A 17,399-nucleotide genomic window follows, 5' to 3' on the forward strand; every position below is an offset into this window, starting at 1 on the left:
TCACGGCATGCACACGAAGGTTCAATGTGGCTCATGCAAGCACACCTGATTCAAATCCATCAGGTTTTTGAAAAAAAAAATAAGGTCTGATACTTTTCTAACAGACTCGTATTGGTGCCACCGACTGCTGTCATCCACCACACTATGGAACTACATTGGGTCCTAGATGGAAACACCCAGGAAGACAACCCGGTTTGCACTCCCCACCATCCATCTGCCACAGCCAGGTGAAACATGAGCATCACCTTGACCTTGTTCAGTCACTAGGGACCTCAACACTGAGACATCAACAGTGAGGAAAATAAGTACTTGAACATCTTGCGATTTTGCAAGTTCTCCCACTTAGAAATCATGGAGGGGTCTGAAATTTTCATCTTAGGTGCATGTCCATGTGAGAGACATAATCTAAAAAATAAATAAATAAATAAATAATCCGGAAATCACAATGTATGATTATTTTAATAACTTATTTGTATGTTACCTCTGCAATAAGTATTTTAAAACCTGTGAAATTAATGTTAATATTTGGTCCAGTAGCCTTTGTTTGCAATTACAGAGGTCAAATGTTTCCTGTAGTTTTTCACCAGGTTTTCACATACTGCAGCAGGGATTTTGGTCCACTCCTCCATACAGATCTTCTCTAGATCTTTCAGGTTTGGAGTTTCAGCTCCCTCCAAAGATTTTCTATTGAGTTCAGGTCTGGAGACTGGCCAGGCCACTCCAGGACCTTGAAATACTTCTTACGGAGCCCCTCCTTAGTTGCCCTGGCTGTGTGTTTGGGGGTCCACTGTCATGCCTGAAGACCCAGCCATGACACATCTTCAATGCTCTTACTGAGGGAAGGAGGTTGTTTGCCAAAATCTCACAATACATGACCCCATCCATCCTCCCTTCAATACGGTGCAGTTGTCCTGTCCCCTTTTGCAGAAGAGCACCCCAGAGTATGATGTTTCCACCTCCATGCTTCACAGTTGGGATGGTTTTCTTGGGGTTGTTCTCATCCTCTAAACATGGTAAGTGGACTTGACTTCAAAAAGCTCTAATCTGGTCTGATATGACCACATGACCTTCTCCCATGCCTCCCCTGGATCATCCAGATGGTCACTGGTGAACTTCAAACGGGCCTGGACATGTGCTGGCTTGAGCAGGGGGACCTTCCTGCCCTGCAGGATTTTAAACCATGACAGCATCATGTGTTACTAATGTAATCTTTGTGACTGTGGTCCCAGCTCTCTTCAGGTCATTGACCAGGTCCTCCTGTGTAGTTCTGAGCTTTTTCAGAATCATCCTTACCCCACAAAGTGAGATCTTGCATGGAATCCCAGACCGAGGGCGACTGACAGTCATCTTGTGTTTCTTCCACTTTCTAATAAATAATCATAACAGTTGTTGTCTTCTACCAAGCTGCTTGTCTGTAGTCCTGTAGTCCATCCCAGCCTTGTACAGGACTACAGTTTTGTCCCTGGTGTCCTTAGACAGCTCTTTGGTCTTGGCTATGGTGGACAGGTTGGAGTGTGATTGACTGAGTGTGTGAGCAGGTGTCTTTTATACAGGTAACAAGTTCAAACAGGATTTTTTTTTTTTTTAGATTATCTCTCACACAGTGGACATGCACCTAAGATGAAAATTTCAGACCCCTCCATGATTTCTAAGTGGGAGAACTTGCAAAATCGCAGGGTGTTCAAATACTTATTTTCCTCACTGTACGTTCTGGATCATACCCAGACAAATGCTCCATTTGGCCAAAATGTCATAGCTGACATTCCCTCACAATGCAAGTGATACTCGCTTTCAGAGTCTCTCCAAGTAACAGCTCTTTTGAAGCAAAGTCATTCCAACGGTTCCCAATACAACAATTTATTCACAAAGGTACGAGATGAACTGAAAGCTACAATTTAAATCTGAGGCAACTACATGCAGCATTTGCACATTCCCCAATGTTCAAAAATGATCATTCCCAACAAGCAAGCAACACTATCAAAACTAGAGCCCGACCGATATGGATTTTTTCAGGCCAATGCCGATAACGATATTTGGATGAAAAAAATGCAGATAATCGATAAATCGGCTGATTTGCCAATAGCCGATACATCAGCCGCTATTATTTTTTTTAAATGAATAAAATGTTCTTTTTTGGACCCTTAACAAAAAAGGTATGAGCTAAAAGCTGAAGCTTTGTCCTCTTATTGATTAACTTTATAACAGAGAAGAATTTTCAAATTCAAAAAATGCAATCAAGAATTAAACCTTTGTGAAATTAGCAAATACATATCCTTAAAAAGAGTTGTGAGATACATCTGATCTTGTACCTTTTGTTGCTGCAACTTAGATATAAGTTCAGGATAAGGATATAGATCCTTATAAACTTACTTGTATGCTTTTGTCAGCCAATCAGTGCAGTGTGACGGCGAACTACATGGGCAGGTGATGAACACATTTAAGCAGGGGTGTAAGCAGCTCTCAGTTGAATGGAGTCAGAGCTCCATCTACTGGACAATGGACAACATTTTACATTGCCGACACAAACATTATTTCAGTAATTGTTCTATTTATGAGAAATTATTGGCGTTCTATCGGCAAAATTTCGGCCGATAGTGAGTACTTTGAAAAGGGCTATATCGGATGATAATATCGGCCGGCCGATATATTGGTCAGGCTCTAATCAAAACAGTCTACAAACTTGCCAGATGTGACTGCAGTGGGCTGTTGTTTGAGCACAGAAATCAGCCAATTACAATTATGTAACTTTTTTTTGTAGTATTGATTTAATTGATCCAATTAATCTGTCAACTCAGTCTACCACCAAAACACTGGCTGTTTTTTAAAAGTGTCAAATGGTGGACATCATGACAAATGCCACAGTGCCCTAAAAAAAAACTAATAACAAAAATGACAAATGGCTGGGATGAAAAGCAAAATGTGCTTTGCAAGCACAGAGCATAGAGGTAAACAGTGATTCACTGCTTCAAATACTGTTACAACATTCAGGATGCGGTTGGGGGGGGGGGGGGGTGTATGTGCATTACCACCGTGTCTATGTCACGCTAGCAAAAAAACAAAAAAGCATGTTGTGCAGCTGCAACACTGCTTTGCATGAAACGCTATCTGTCTATATTATGCACGGGTTCGTACATGCAAATGTGTGAATGAATACACGCAAACATAAACAAGTGAGCCACTGCTGGTGCTAGCTGTGGAGGATTCAACATTAGACTTCCTGCTGTATATGCTGCTGCTGCTAATGCTAACACTGCACAGAGCTTAAAGCAACAGTGAAAGACGGCAACAAACATGATGGACAAATGGAGCTACAAGCTGCAGAGGAGCCGTCACCCTGGCCGGGTAGGATAACGGAGGAAAATACTCACTCTAGCGTCAGCCCAGGAATTCTCAGCCTCTCCCGCTGGGCTTTCATGGCTGAGCTGTGCTTGTTTCCTCAATTGTGGGCATGATATGCATTCAGACTGCCTGCCTGCAGCCCCCCCCACCACCCCACCCCCCCCCCCCCCCCCCCCCCACACTGACAAAGAGCGAATGCCAGCCACCACAGTGCAATGAGACTGAATGGTTTTCTCTCCCCTTACAAAAAGGGAGGGGTTAAAATGGAGGAAAACGCTTATTGTTTTGATCTTTCCACGTCCCAACTTGAAGCTGTCAGATGAGACTTTAGCTCTCTGCGGAGGGCATGGAGGCAGGACAATGCCCCTTCTTCCCTCCCTAATACACGCCCCCCTGCTCCTGCACAAATGTAAACTCATTATACCCCCCAACCCACCACCAACAACTGGTGACTTGTGCAAATGCAAAAACATACATTCCATCTTCATTTGCTCTGCGAGCAGCCACTTTGACAGCCGTTTTGAGGAGATGCACAACGTACAGTGCAATGGCACCACAAGCGCAAGGATGATGTCATCTCTGAAAGAACATAATGCACCACTACCTCGCAGCAGGCATCAGGAAAGGTACAATAAAGCAAAATTAACTCCTTCTCACACACACAGGTTTATGGTAATATGTTTATAGGTCAGAAATAAGAAAAACATCAAGAAGTAGGTCAACTTGCAAATGAGGGTGTCATGTGAGAGCTGTTATTGAGTCAAAGAAAAAAAAAATATCCAGCATGACTAAAATCTTCAAAAGCTACACTCAGTAACATCACAAGGTACATGTGTTTATCTGCACTTATTGTTTTGGAGGTCCTGCATCCCAAAAAGCTGTGATGAATCAATGACTAAATCAATAGCAGGATGTAGTCCAAAGGGACAAAATGAGGATTAAAGTTTGAATTCGGCACATTAAAATAAATTTGGCATTAAAACAACCTGTGCAATAAGCCCATGAAGGTACAGTCAATCCAACAGCTATTAAAACTCAGCAGTACAGATGACTGCACGATCTATCTTACCAAGTGTATGAACCAGATGAGACACTAAGATTACAAAGATTACAAAGATTACATTGTCAGTCCAAGACTTGAAATGAACCACGTTCCATTGTCCCAGGAAGCATAAAAATAGTTCCTGGGACATAACAACATAATGTCTGGGACAACTCTGGGACAGTAGAAAAAAAAACAAAAAACACCAAAGCAAATTTTGAAATTGGTGTTATTGGCATAAACCGACCACATACAGTGCATCCAGGAAGTCTTCACAGCACTTCACGTTTTTCACATTTTGTTATGTTACAGCCTTATTCCAAAATAGAGAAAATTCATTTTTTTTCTCACAAAATTCTACACACAACACCCCATAATGACAACATGAAAAATGTTAATATGACATTTTTGCAAATTAATTAAAAATAAAAAACTAAGTAATCACATGTACATAAGTATTCACAGCTGTGCTCATTACTTTGTTGATGCACCTTTGGCAGCAATTACACCCTCAAGTCATGTTGAATATGATGCCACAAGCTTGGTGCACCTATCTTTAGGCAGTTTTGTCCATTCCTCTTTGCAGCACCTCTCAAGCTCCATCAGGTTGGATGGGGAGTGTCGGTGCACAGACATTTTCAGATCTCTCCAGAGATGTTCAGCCAAATTCAGGTCTGGGCTCTGCCTGGGCCACTCAAGGACATTCACAGAGTTGTCCTGAAGCCACTCCTTTGATATCTTGGCTGTGTGCTTAGGGTCATTGTCCTGCTGAAAGATGAACCGTCGCCCCAGTCTGAGGTCAAGAGCACTCTGGAGCAGGTTTTCATCCAGGATGTCTCTGTACATTGCTGCATTCATCTTTCCCTCAATCCTGACTAGTCTCCCAGTTCCTGCTGCTGAAAAACATCCCCACAGCATGATGCTGCCACCACCATGCTTCACTGTAGGGATGGTGCCTAGTTTCCTCCAAACACGACACCAAAGAGTTCAATCTTTGTCTCATCAGACCAGAGAATTTTGTTTCTCCTGGTCTGAGAGTCCTTCAGGTGCCTTTTGTCAAACTCCAGGTGGGCTGCCATGTGCCTTTTACTAAGGAGTGGCTTCCGTTTGGATTTCTACAGAGATAGTTGTCCTTCTGGAAGATTCTCATCTCTACAACGTGGAATACTGGAGCTCTGACAGACTGACCATTGGGTTCTTGGTCACCTCCCTGACTAAGGCCCTTCTCCTCTGATCGCTCAATTTAGACAGGCAGCCAGCTCTAGGAAGAATCCTGGTGGATCTGAACTTCTTCCATTTACAGATGATGGAGGCCACTGTGCTCATTGGAACCTCCAAATCAGCAGAAATATTTCTGTACCCTTCCCCAGATTTGTGCCTCAAAACAATCCTGTCTCAGAGGTCTACAGACAATTCCTTTGACTTCATGCTTGGTTTGTGCTCTGACATGCACTGTCAACTGGGACCTTATATGTAGACAGGTGTGTGTCTCTCCAAATCATGTCCAATCAACTGAATTTACCCCAGGTGGACTCCAATTAAGCTGCAGAATCCTCTGAAGCATGATCAGTGGAAACAGGGTGCACCTGAGCTCAGTTTGACCTTCACGGCAAAAGCTGTGAACACTTATATACATCTAAAGTACATAAGATGTGTGTTTAAATAAAAATAATATGGTGCTAAAATAAAATAAAGTGTTCAGAACTTACATGCTGGACTGGAGTGCATCAATAAATTGATGTACATTATTGAAACAAGGTTATAAGCTAACTATTTAGTATGTTAAAAAAATCAATTTCGGACATGGTGGCAAAGTCTGGGACAACAGAAAGAATTATGGACAGGTGCAAGACAGTGAAGAAAAAAAAAAAGCTAATTTTGAGCCCTGCTCCAGTTATGAGGGTAATAAAAATAATTAAAGCAATTTGTCAACCTTCATTTATCTACGGAACTACTGTATTTGCAGACTGCTGCAAATGTTTTAGGCATTTTTAATGAATGCTGCGCTGCAAAGTGATGATGCTTATATAAACACACACACACACACACATTACATCTCTTGTCATTCGTGTTGGGACAAATTTCCTGTGCAGCGCGTTGTGTTTTGCTTTTTGGAAACCAGAAACCACGGGTCTCATTTATCAAATGTTTGTATGCACAGATTAGTGCTTCGACTGCACGTACAAACATTTCTACACCAAGCGTGAAATTTATCAACTTGCACTTAGACTTAAGGATGTGTGTATATTTACACATGGGTCTGACAGTGTTCATGCACAGCATCTAGTGGCAAAACAGAGAAACTGCAAGAGCATGCAACCTCACCCACAAACATTCTTTACTTCCTTGAATTAATAAGTACACAATTCATAATTATGTGGAGTTAGAAACAGAAGTGTAGACTCAATGGTGTTAAAAGCTACAAAAAAAACAAAAAACACCTGCGTGATCTAAACAGCAGCTTTTGAGGTCATCATTTAAATAAAAAATGATAAAGATCTTTACCAGCAACAAGCACCTCAATATCCACCTGTTACTACAAGACATGAATCAAACTCGTGTTCATCAGTGGGAGCAGCTGCTGAAATGTTAATATACTGGATTATCGCCAAAATTTGGACAAGGTGTGCAGTCCAACCTTCTATACAGGCATGAAACAAATTGTGTCCCTTCTGCAATTTTATATTAAAAATGCATCCATCTTATTTTCACTGGTCAAATTTCATGAGGAAAAAATCTTTTATCATAACAAAGACGGCACTGCACTGACGTCAGAGAAGCACAAAGGATTGTGGGACTACGCTAACAACAAATAATTGTCTATGTATTGTGTTATGGTTGGTGTTGTGGTGTGCATGAAACCTTGTGAAAATTATGTTCACAAGTGATGTTGACTGCTGAAACAGTTTCGAGCTGCCCCGTCAACCTAGATTAGTGTAAGTGGGTAGAGAAAATGAATGAATGAATGTTTCTGTTCAAAATTCATTACAAAAAATTGGTATAATATCTGTTTTTATTTTTGAACATATTGTAAAATGCACACTCAAAAACAGGGCTGCCCATAATTCTGACCATGACTGTAGGCAGTGTAAAAGGGGGGTGGAGGGGAAAAACTATGATTTAGGTTGTCTGAGGGTGGGGGTGGGGGTGGGGATTCCCCAAAACAACTTATGTATTGTTTGTAAGACAACAAAGTTTGAATATGTTACTGTGTGCATCCACATGGTTTTCTGAGTTCATTAAGTGAATGTAGTTTTTCAAAGATTTTAACTACCAAACATACACACATATATATATTGAACTCAAAGATGTAAAACATTTTTTATATACACAAAAGTGCCTTGGGCTGGCCACAACAAAAGGCCACTGTGAAATGTGCAGTTTTACTTTATTGGGGGGGTGGGGATCAGAAACCCAGTCAGTATCTGGTGTGACCATCACATGTATACACACACACACAAACACGCGTAAACATATACACACAGTGGTGCGAAAAAGTGTTTGCCCTCTTGAGCTTTAACATGTAAAAAATAACATTTAGGCAGTGGTGGGCAAAGTTCAGATAATCCGATAACAGATAATTATCAAAGCTAACATTTTTGCTAGCGGATTAGTTTTTCAGATAGTTTTAAAACAATCATTGGACCGATTATCTTCCCAGAAATTTAGTTCTGATAACTTTCAGTCCGATAAGATTAAAGTGAGCAAAGTTTAACAGTCAAAAATGTTTGAAAACCCTAAAATCAAACATTTTAATCCGTCTGTTGTGTGTTTGTAGCAGACTGGCTGCCTGTCGCTTGCTGATGACATCATCATTAAGTGCAACCGTGAGTGGCCAATCGATGTAGGGAGCATTGTGGGTAGTGTAGTTCAGGTTCACTTTGGACGTTACAGTGAGCGAGTCCGCTCAACATAAAAATGGACTAATTTTCACATTATTTTATTTCTTTGTGGCTGTAATTTCGCCAAGACTCGGTGGGTGAGAGGAGCTCTCACAGTGCAGCTGTGTGTACAGAGTAGGGATGGGTATTGATAAGATTTTATTGATATTGATGCCATTATCGATTCTGCTTATCGATCCGATTCCTTATCGATTCCCTTATCGATACCTCTTGTGAATTTTGTACTAAAAGTAGGCTTTAAAGGTTTTCTATGTATTTCATTGAGTCTTAAAGTAAATAAATATGAAATTGGTCACTGTATCCTTGATCTCTGGACATAAAAAAAAAAAACTGTGTTTCGCTCTGAAGTTATTAATTCCGACTGGACTCTATTGTTCTAACTTGACTCGGCAGAGAGCCGCGCAGCGTTTGGAGCTGTGAGAACAGAACGGAGGACGATTCTCGTTTCTTTCTCGCAACAAGACAGGAGTCCCAGTTAGTAATTTTAATCTGCACAAAAGTGATTCACGATTTCACATATTCGGGGATGAAAGTGGTGAAAAACAAAAAAGCTGAAACCCAAAATTACCCCCCAACACCACCTGCACGAAAATGTTTGAAGCTCTGAAATGCAATCTGGGACTATTCTAGACGATAAACTGCAGTGAGTGCAGCATCCATTTAGGTGAGAAAAAAACAACTTTCCTTATTCAAATTCATTCCAGTAGTATTCTGCTCTTACTAGGATGCAGCAGTTTTCTAGCTTGACAGATAGTTCTGGAGGAAATCACTGAAGAAATTAACACATTGAAAATATGGTTTGACCAAAACAAACTGTCATTAAACTTAAATAAAACAGAGATGAAGTGGAGGTGTAAGAGCCACTAGGTGTTCACAGGAAACACGTATTTCTGTATGTATGTATTTATTTATGTTCATTGTTAGTTGGTTTCATATTGTTTCTATTTTTTATCGCTTTCTCTAAAATTGTATATAATCATTAGATTAGTTATTATTACTATTATTGTTGTGCTTGCTATTATTAATAATATATAAACAAAAATAAATTAAAAAATTACAATTTGTAATACATTTGACTTTTACGACAACAAATGCTTGACAGCTGCAACTGCTTAATGCTAACTTAACATTGAAAATGCCATACACATGCTAACGTGTTAGCATCGGTCCCGTTTTTGTTATATAATACATCTATTAACTGTTTCAGAAGACCATAACAGGTCGGTTTAACATAAAAAAGGTAAATAATACTCACAGCCATATGCTCTTTAAGGTTTTAGCGGGGGAAAGCAAAAGAAAAAAAATTAATCAACAAAGCAATGATCGCAGCACTGTTTCGATCTGCGAATCACTGCTTCGACTGGTTCAAGGTTCAAAGCAATGCCGCGCTTCAGAAAAGTTGATTACAGACCCACTACAGGATCTGTAATCAATGTAGAGAAAATATAATTTTCCTGACACCCCCAAAAACACTGCCACTCTGAAGAACCGATAAGGGAATCGTTAAGTAAAAAGGTTATTGATGTCGGTGGATTGAACCATTTCTTAACGATACCCGAAAGGAACCGGTTCTCGATACCCATCCCTAGTACAGAGGGAGGGACTTTTCTTCATGTTTAGCCATTGTTTCGGATTTTAAAAAAAAGGGACTCTGAATTATTTATTCAGATGAATCCCACTGAAACTGACAGGTAAGAATTTATATTTACTACGTGTATTTTACTCTGCCAATCAATGCATTAATGGACGTATTTTGGTTGTTTAAGCCTCAGGGTTCAAAGCGTGTGAAAAAAGCAGCAGCTTTTTAGTTCGTACTTCTAATACTGTGTTATACTGCTTTTGAAAGATGATGACAGTGTTTGGGGTTTTATATTTTTATTCATTCATTTTTCATGCCTTCTTATGTGTTTGTGATCCTTGAATTTATCCAGCAGTGGAAAGTGAAACTGGTTTGTCAGAAGCCGAGAAGTGTAATCTGATGTGGCCGCATCCGAATCAATACTAAAAGTTATCGGTTATCGGTAATAAAGATAATTTTTTTTTAGCAGTTTATCGGTTTAACGTCATAAAAGATAACTTTTTAGTTACTGGATTAATGGTTATCAAAGCTAACATTTTGGTTAGCTGTGCCAACCACTGCATTTAGGACATAAAAAAATTCAGGCTTTGTATATTATAATTTCTAAAATTATGCTCTTTAAACTCAGTGAAAAATAATCTCTACCTCATGAATTAAAAGAAATAAACATCTAAAAGCCACCAGCAACAATTCAAAGAAGTCACAGATCGTGATGTTCAATAAAATATTTTTTCAAAAAAAAAAAAAAAAGATTATGTAAGAGCATCTACAGTAAACAATCTCACTTCAGGATCATTTTGCATGACAGAGCAGCAGATGCAGTGGGTAGCACAATCCTTTGGGCATTTTACGATGAAACTGCAACAACGTGAGTACCACTGATGAAAAAGAACAAAAATTACATAAAAATACAAAAACACAAAGAATAGTTGATTGCAAACCCACTGAGTGTGTAGTTTGTGCTGTCAACACATGCAAATTATTGTTTTTCTGTTACTGAAATGGACTCAGCAAAAGACTTCCAGCTATTAAAGTCAAAGTATAAATAGGCTCCAGAAATTACTCAACCAGAATGGCTCATGTTGAAAATGCCTTCACATGTGACCTAATCGAAAATCCAACAACTGATGTCGGAAAAGAACTACAATTGTACCATTGTCCCAAAATGTAATCATTGCTGACAACTATATTATCCTAAAGGACTAGAATGCTGACTGTATGTCACAGTCGATGGCCTTCTGGCTATTAGAGAGGACTACATGTAGATTGTGGCACCCCAAGGCTGAGTGTCATTATTAGAACCTATGACTGATTCAATTCAGTTCTTATTTTCCAACATCAGCTTCATTCTTTGGTCAGCTCCGACTTCTGTGACAAACATTTTACCCCAAAATCTGACTGTTTTAAAAACATGGGTACTTAAAATTCACATTACAGTTTAATAATAATAATAATAATAAATAATAATAATAATAATGCTAAGAAAGAGAAAGAGGAACTGATATATCACAAAAATTAAACATAACATATTTCTTGGGCCTCACCAGATTAAATTTCTGTTTAAATAAACTGAATGAAGAGGAAGCAATAACAAACTTTGTCATGTTCAAACACCATAACTATGGTGACCAAGGTCACCAGAGGCTTTAGTGCCCTAAATATAAACTCATGAATTTAGTGACCTCAGTGCCGTCAGACAGTAACAGAGCTTCTTTTAAATCACAAATACAGCAATAACATGTCAAAAAGACATCTTTCCTGCCACAAAAACTGCCAAAATAAACCAAAACAGATGTCCCAGAAAGTTCCTTTGCTCTCACATCTCAAAGGTTTCATTTTATCGGGATTTCTTGTGTCAGGAAACTGCTCCAAATTCACAAGTCAGCACCCTGCATGAAAGTCCCTGGTATCGATATGATGGAAAGTTGTTAAGGATAAAAGCATCTGTCAACATAAAGTCATCTTTAAAAGCTGTAATCTTGCCATCCACTGGCAAAGACCAAAATACATTTTTTTAAGTAAGGGTTAGGGATATCAGGGACGAGTATTTGGCACACACACATAAAAGATTTATAGTTTGGTAATCTCTATAAGTGTCATTTGACCTTAAAACTCACTACATTCTTACCAAGAGCCAGCCAACACCAATAGCAATGCGCCAACACTGCGCCTGACTGAACCGCCATTTTTAGATAAACACTGTGCAGCTTTTCACAGCAGCTGCGCAATGTGGTTACACATCACGCAGCTGCTGTGAAAATAAAAATAAAAAAAATTACATGCCACCCACAGGAATCGAACCCGTGCAAAAAGCTCTGACTGCCAGTCAGAAACTTTACCACTACAATCACTGTCCTGTAAAAGCTGCAGGAAACTGCCACATATCAGGAAGGGCAAAGATGTATTTTAAAAAAAAAACGCACACCGTATAAAAACACCGCATTTTACTGAATACCTCTTATCAAACGGACAATACAAATATGATCCGTCTGTTCCTCTGTAGATGACCCCATCGTCACAGATGTACAGTCATGAAATGACATGAATGATGAAGCGGTTCACTCTTCTCTTGTCCACATCTACTGGCCCGGGGGGATCCAGCCGGCTGTGCACATCTTCTGCCCGACACGCGTGTCTTGTGGACGCCGCGCCGCAGGCCTGACACCACGTCACGTGGAATAGAGCTCACGTAGGTGGTGTAACAGTCAGATCGCCCGCTGTGCATTATGATCTGATGGTCCGTTTCAACCTTGGGCAGCCTGTCAATGGGCCTGTACGTGCTCACTCGCTGCAGCCCATTGTCAAGCAATATATGTTTTATTTATGTCCACATGATGACAGCAAGCAGACATGTGCATCACAGTGGGCAGTTGTTAGTTCATGTCCATCCAAACACAATACGTGTTGTCCTGCTGGGATGTCCAGATCGACAGATCTCCACAGCTGCTTCTGTCGGCAGCCACACCTCCTGTCAGTTCAGCGCACAGACCAAAGCCACAATCGTGGGGCACTTAGACAAATTTCACTGCCAGCACGACAATGATTGTCTGCTGTCAAGTTAACAGTGCGAGTGGCCACACATTTTCTAAGTGCCACGCGAGCGGTGTTAGATGTTCGTGTGAGTCACCTGGAATTTGGCCGACACCTGTCGCAAGAGGGATCGATGGGTTCACACAGCGTAGCACACTCTGTCTTTCAGGCGCTGGTGTCCACAAATAGTTGTAGCAACAGGTGTATGAGGCAGCTACAATTTTATACATTTTGCACACGATTCCTGCTTCATGTGCACTTTATGCACAAACTGACCAAATTCGCACTGTGCGTGAAGGGGCCCTAAGGGATGTTTTATCATCACTTTTTTTAAACGTATTTTTCCTAGTGTAAAGTAGAAGTTCCAAGCTCAAAGCTTGGAGCATTGCACACGTGCGTCCTAATTTCATATCATCTGCAAGATCTCACAGAGTAAAGTCACTATTTGCTATGGAATTCCATCAAAATACACGACCACTCAAAAAGTTTGATTGGTACTGTAAATACTTTATGTTATATGGCTGGGGGGGCCTGGCTGCCGGTTTGTTTCTGTCTTTTGGTTTTCCTCCCAGGTGGCGTGCGTTTGGGACTGAGTGGCTGTGTTGCTGAGGCTGTCAGGACCTCACCCTGATCACCTGCGACTCGTCAGGACTCACAGCTGTGGTGCATCTGGATGGATTGGAACATGTTGGCATTTAAGACTGGAGTGCACAGTGTGTATTTGCCAGAGACTCGACCTTGTGACCAGACGGGTGAGATCGTCGTCTTGGGAGCCATCTCATCAGCAGCGGATGCTGAGAACGTCCAGGTTTGATGCACAGTCTGTGAAAGAGGAGGGGGTGAGGTTTCACGCTCGTCAGCACACTTCCTGAGGTACGTTAGATTTTGTGACTAACAGTTATACAGTCAGTAAATGTGGTGTCCCTCACACCTTATTGTATTGAGCTGTTGTTAGTCATGTATCAGCTTTCACTGCAGTGGAGTTTTGTGAACTGATTGTTCCATGCCTGCAGGTTGGGAAGCTGATCAGTAATCAAGCCAGGAAGTGTTTGCTGTTTGTACACCTTTAAGTGTTCTGTGTGTAGAGTGTGGACTCACATAATGGTTCCTTCTTTCACAGACTCGGTTGTTGCGGCCACCTGGGGGGTGTCGGCGGGGTCCTTGGGTCCGAAACAGCTTCTGGCTCCGGACCGTTAGCGCTGCTGGGAGCGCACCACGCCAGGCCGCACCTTTTGTTATTATATTATCACTGTTATGTATTAAATTCAGTTAGCCTTTGTACCGTGCTCTGCTTATTTCATACTGGGTCCTTCAAACGCTGGTCGGTTCTCCGAGCTGCGTCCGACACATAACACTTTACCTGCAATAAATTTAGGCATAATGTTGTGATAGACCACAGAAATGAAGGTACTCTACACAAACTCTGCACACCACTCGGAAAGCAAAGATATGTCCGTCTCCTCTTGCCAAGTTGAAAAATGATCTGATCCATGACTTATAACTGTAATTCGATCCAAACAGTGAGTTTTGTGATCTTTTGGAAAAATATTCCTAGTAACATGTTGGTATTAACACCAACTATTGACTGCTTATAGTTACCTTGAAATTCTAATCTTTCAGCATGTTTTTATGATTGTATGACCACCATTATCAGTGTAATGCTGAGATTGGTTGGTTGGTTCTCTTTTGGTTGCTATGGGGGTTTTTTTGCTCGAGATCACCTCAGGAGATTACTTATAGATTCACACAGTGATTTGTCTCAAGTTTTATGCCGGATGCCCATCTTGACACAATTTCAGATGTACATGGAAATTGGAACACGGGTGGTCTTGAACCCAGGACTGTTTTATTAGGAGTAAAGAGCACAACCTCTCCACCATGCATTACAAAAAAAAAAAAAAACAACTTCATAAGAAATGTGACAATAGGATGTTATGATGCAGCATACAGCATTTGTGTAAATGAGACATAATAAGACAAGGCCTCCAGATAGAGCTGTGGCATTCATGTACTTACAAACTGCCTCTTCTCGGTAGACTCAGCTCTTTCTGTAAATGAAAGAGAATTTGTGTAAGTAAAAAAGACAAAAAAAAGAAGAAAGTTCAGCTATTCACCCAACAGTACTATAAATACCCTAAACACCATAAAGTCTTTTCAATCTTTTATCTTGATGAAACTGCATGAGACCCCATGCAGAACCATTATTAATTTTAATAATGTGATATTACGGCGCTACAATCACAGCAAACTACTGTGCAATTTCTACGAAAACCTATGGAGGTAAAACTACTGCCAGCTTCCAGAACGTTGCCGACATACCAAATCTGATGACGCAGACCTGAACGTATTGATTATGCATAAAAAGCAGAAACATTCATTCAATTTGAAAATAATAGTGTGGACCATAGACCATAAAAATAACAACAACAAAACTCTGAAGATCGGAACAAAGAAAGAGAACGTCAATGCAGAATTGAAGTCCTACTAAAAAATACTGACACTTCATTATTTTGTAGCAGGAGCAGCAACTTTACAGCCACATAAAAACAAAAACAAATTGACGGCAGCATCAGAGACAATGAAAGCCCCCCCACCCCTTAAAAAAAACAACAAAAACAAACAAACAAAAGAACAGAGGAAAAGCTTAAAAGACAACATATGGATTCACAACTGCTCCCCAGCTTATCCCTGTGCCATGCGATCACATCTGGAGATGATGTGCATTTGGTTGCACGGTGCGTTTCCCTGCTTGAAATTGGCTGGACAGCAGCCAGAGCGACACACATCAGAAAAAACACTCCGGTAAATCAGAGCAATTAACTGTTGGTCAAATGTTATCACACTGTGCCAAGGAAACATGTTCTCATGATTCAAATACTCCTGATCCCAGGAGGTATAGATTCACATGGTCCTACTGATCACATCTGTTATCTGAAGCAGAAACAACGTCATCAGCGCGAACGACATTCCTATTTATCAACCGTCTGGGTTTGTTTTTGGATGTTTGAGGGGGAAATCATCATCTTTTTATGAGCTCACCGGAGTGGAACCTGGCATTGCTACATGTTGTATAAACAGAAATGTTCTGCCTCACTGCTTTCTTATAACGTCCAGCTGCCTAAGCTACGGTCCTCCTGAACCAGTCCGTGTGTGAGAGAGGACACAGGAGAATGGCTAAAGCTTTTTTTTTTTCTTTTTTTTTTTTAGTGACAGAAGGTCTGCTCACAAGATGCTTAGTTTTTGGCACCATTCTCTCTAAATTATACAAACAGCTGTGCGTCAAAATCCCGAGAGACAAGCAGTTTCTGAGATACTCAAACCACCCCATCTGGTACCAATCGCTCTACCATCAAAACCACTTAAAACTATCCTCACACAGCACAAGTGCTTAGTGCTGAGGTTACAGGCACTAAGATAAAGCTGTTGAAACATATCAATGTATGGTGTCTACATTAAGGACAGCAACATCCCAGAGGTCCCTGACACACCGGAGAATCCTGACCAACTTTTCGTCATATTTGTTCTAATAAATCAGCAAAAGTAACTTGAATAACTGACATTTTCTTCATAAGGGGTTATATGAAGATAAAATACATCCAATTGACTTTGGAAAGTGATACTGTTTTACAAATATGGTAATTTTAAATGTAAAGAAAGTGCAAACGGACTTTAAGTAAGTGAGGTTTGTTTGTATAGCACCTTTCAAGATAAAATCACACAGTGCTTTACAACGATAATTAAATAAAAATAGAAATACAGAAATTAAAACTAATTAAAAGTGAGCCTCTTGAGCTTCACTTTCAAAGTTTCAACGGAGTCCACAGATCATAGATGCACTGGATTCCACAGTTTGGGAGCCATAACGTCAGGAATGTTAAGTGAATCTTTGCCTTTCACTGCACAAAACATCCATTTATTAGCACACGTTTGTTTGCTTCGTTTGACAAAAGTGACTGTATATTAGTCTCACTATTTCAAAATGATCATGAATCCTTCTCCTGAGTTATTTCCTGGAATAAAAGAGAACATCAGTTTTATTGTTGTTATATATTATGTTTTGTTTTTTGTTTTTTCTTAAACGCACTGCTCAAATGAAATTGCCCTTTGTGGGATTAATAAAGTTGTTGATTATGATTATGATCAGTCATGGATATGAGTGTGTGTCTTTTGGCCACTGGTGACTCTACAAAAATGCAAAGTAGTACAGGTACATCTCAAAAATTAGAACATCCTGAAAAGGTTCAATATTTTTTATCAGGTATTTCAGAGTGAAAATTTCATGTATTGTAAATTTCAGTACATTTTTTAATTATTTTTAATTTTGATAATTACGACCTACAGCTCCCAAATATAGAAAATGCAGAAATTTAATTTAATATGTGAGATTACATATTTTTCATTTTGGACTTTTACTACATACTGATCTAATATTTTTCTACCATATATTACACTATGCTGTGACCCAAAGACTTTGGTAAGATTTTGGTAAACCCATTTCTAACAGCAA

At 40.0% G+C, this 17,399-nt stretch overlaps 1 protein-coding gene across 6 annotated transcripts in view; it reads right to left on the minus strand.

Annotated features, from left to right (window-relative positions):
- Positions 1–17,399, minus strand: part of mast4 (microtubule associated serine/threonine kinase family member 4) — a 191,759-nt gene that overhangs the window by 64,777 nt on the left and 109,583 nt on the right. For all 6 annotated transcript variants that reach the window (XM_034192490.1, XM_034192492.1, XM_034192494.1 and 3 more), the window contains one exon: positions 14,909–14,940. In XM_034192490.1, the coding sequence (XP_034048381.1) occupies positions 14,909–14,940 (32 nt within the window). The remainder of the gene's footprint in view (positions 1–14,908; positions 14,941–17,399) is intronic.

This window comes from Thalassophryne amazonica, chromosome 17 (assembly GCF_902500255.1).
Source record: "Thalassophryne amazonica chromosome 17, fThaAma1.1, whole genome shotgun sequence".
Taxonomy (NCBI): domain Eukaryota; kingdom Metazoa; phylum Chordata; class Actinopteri; order Batrachoidiformes; family Batrachoididae; genus Thalassophryne; species Thalassophryne amazonica.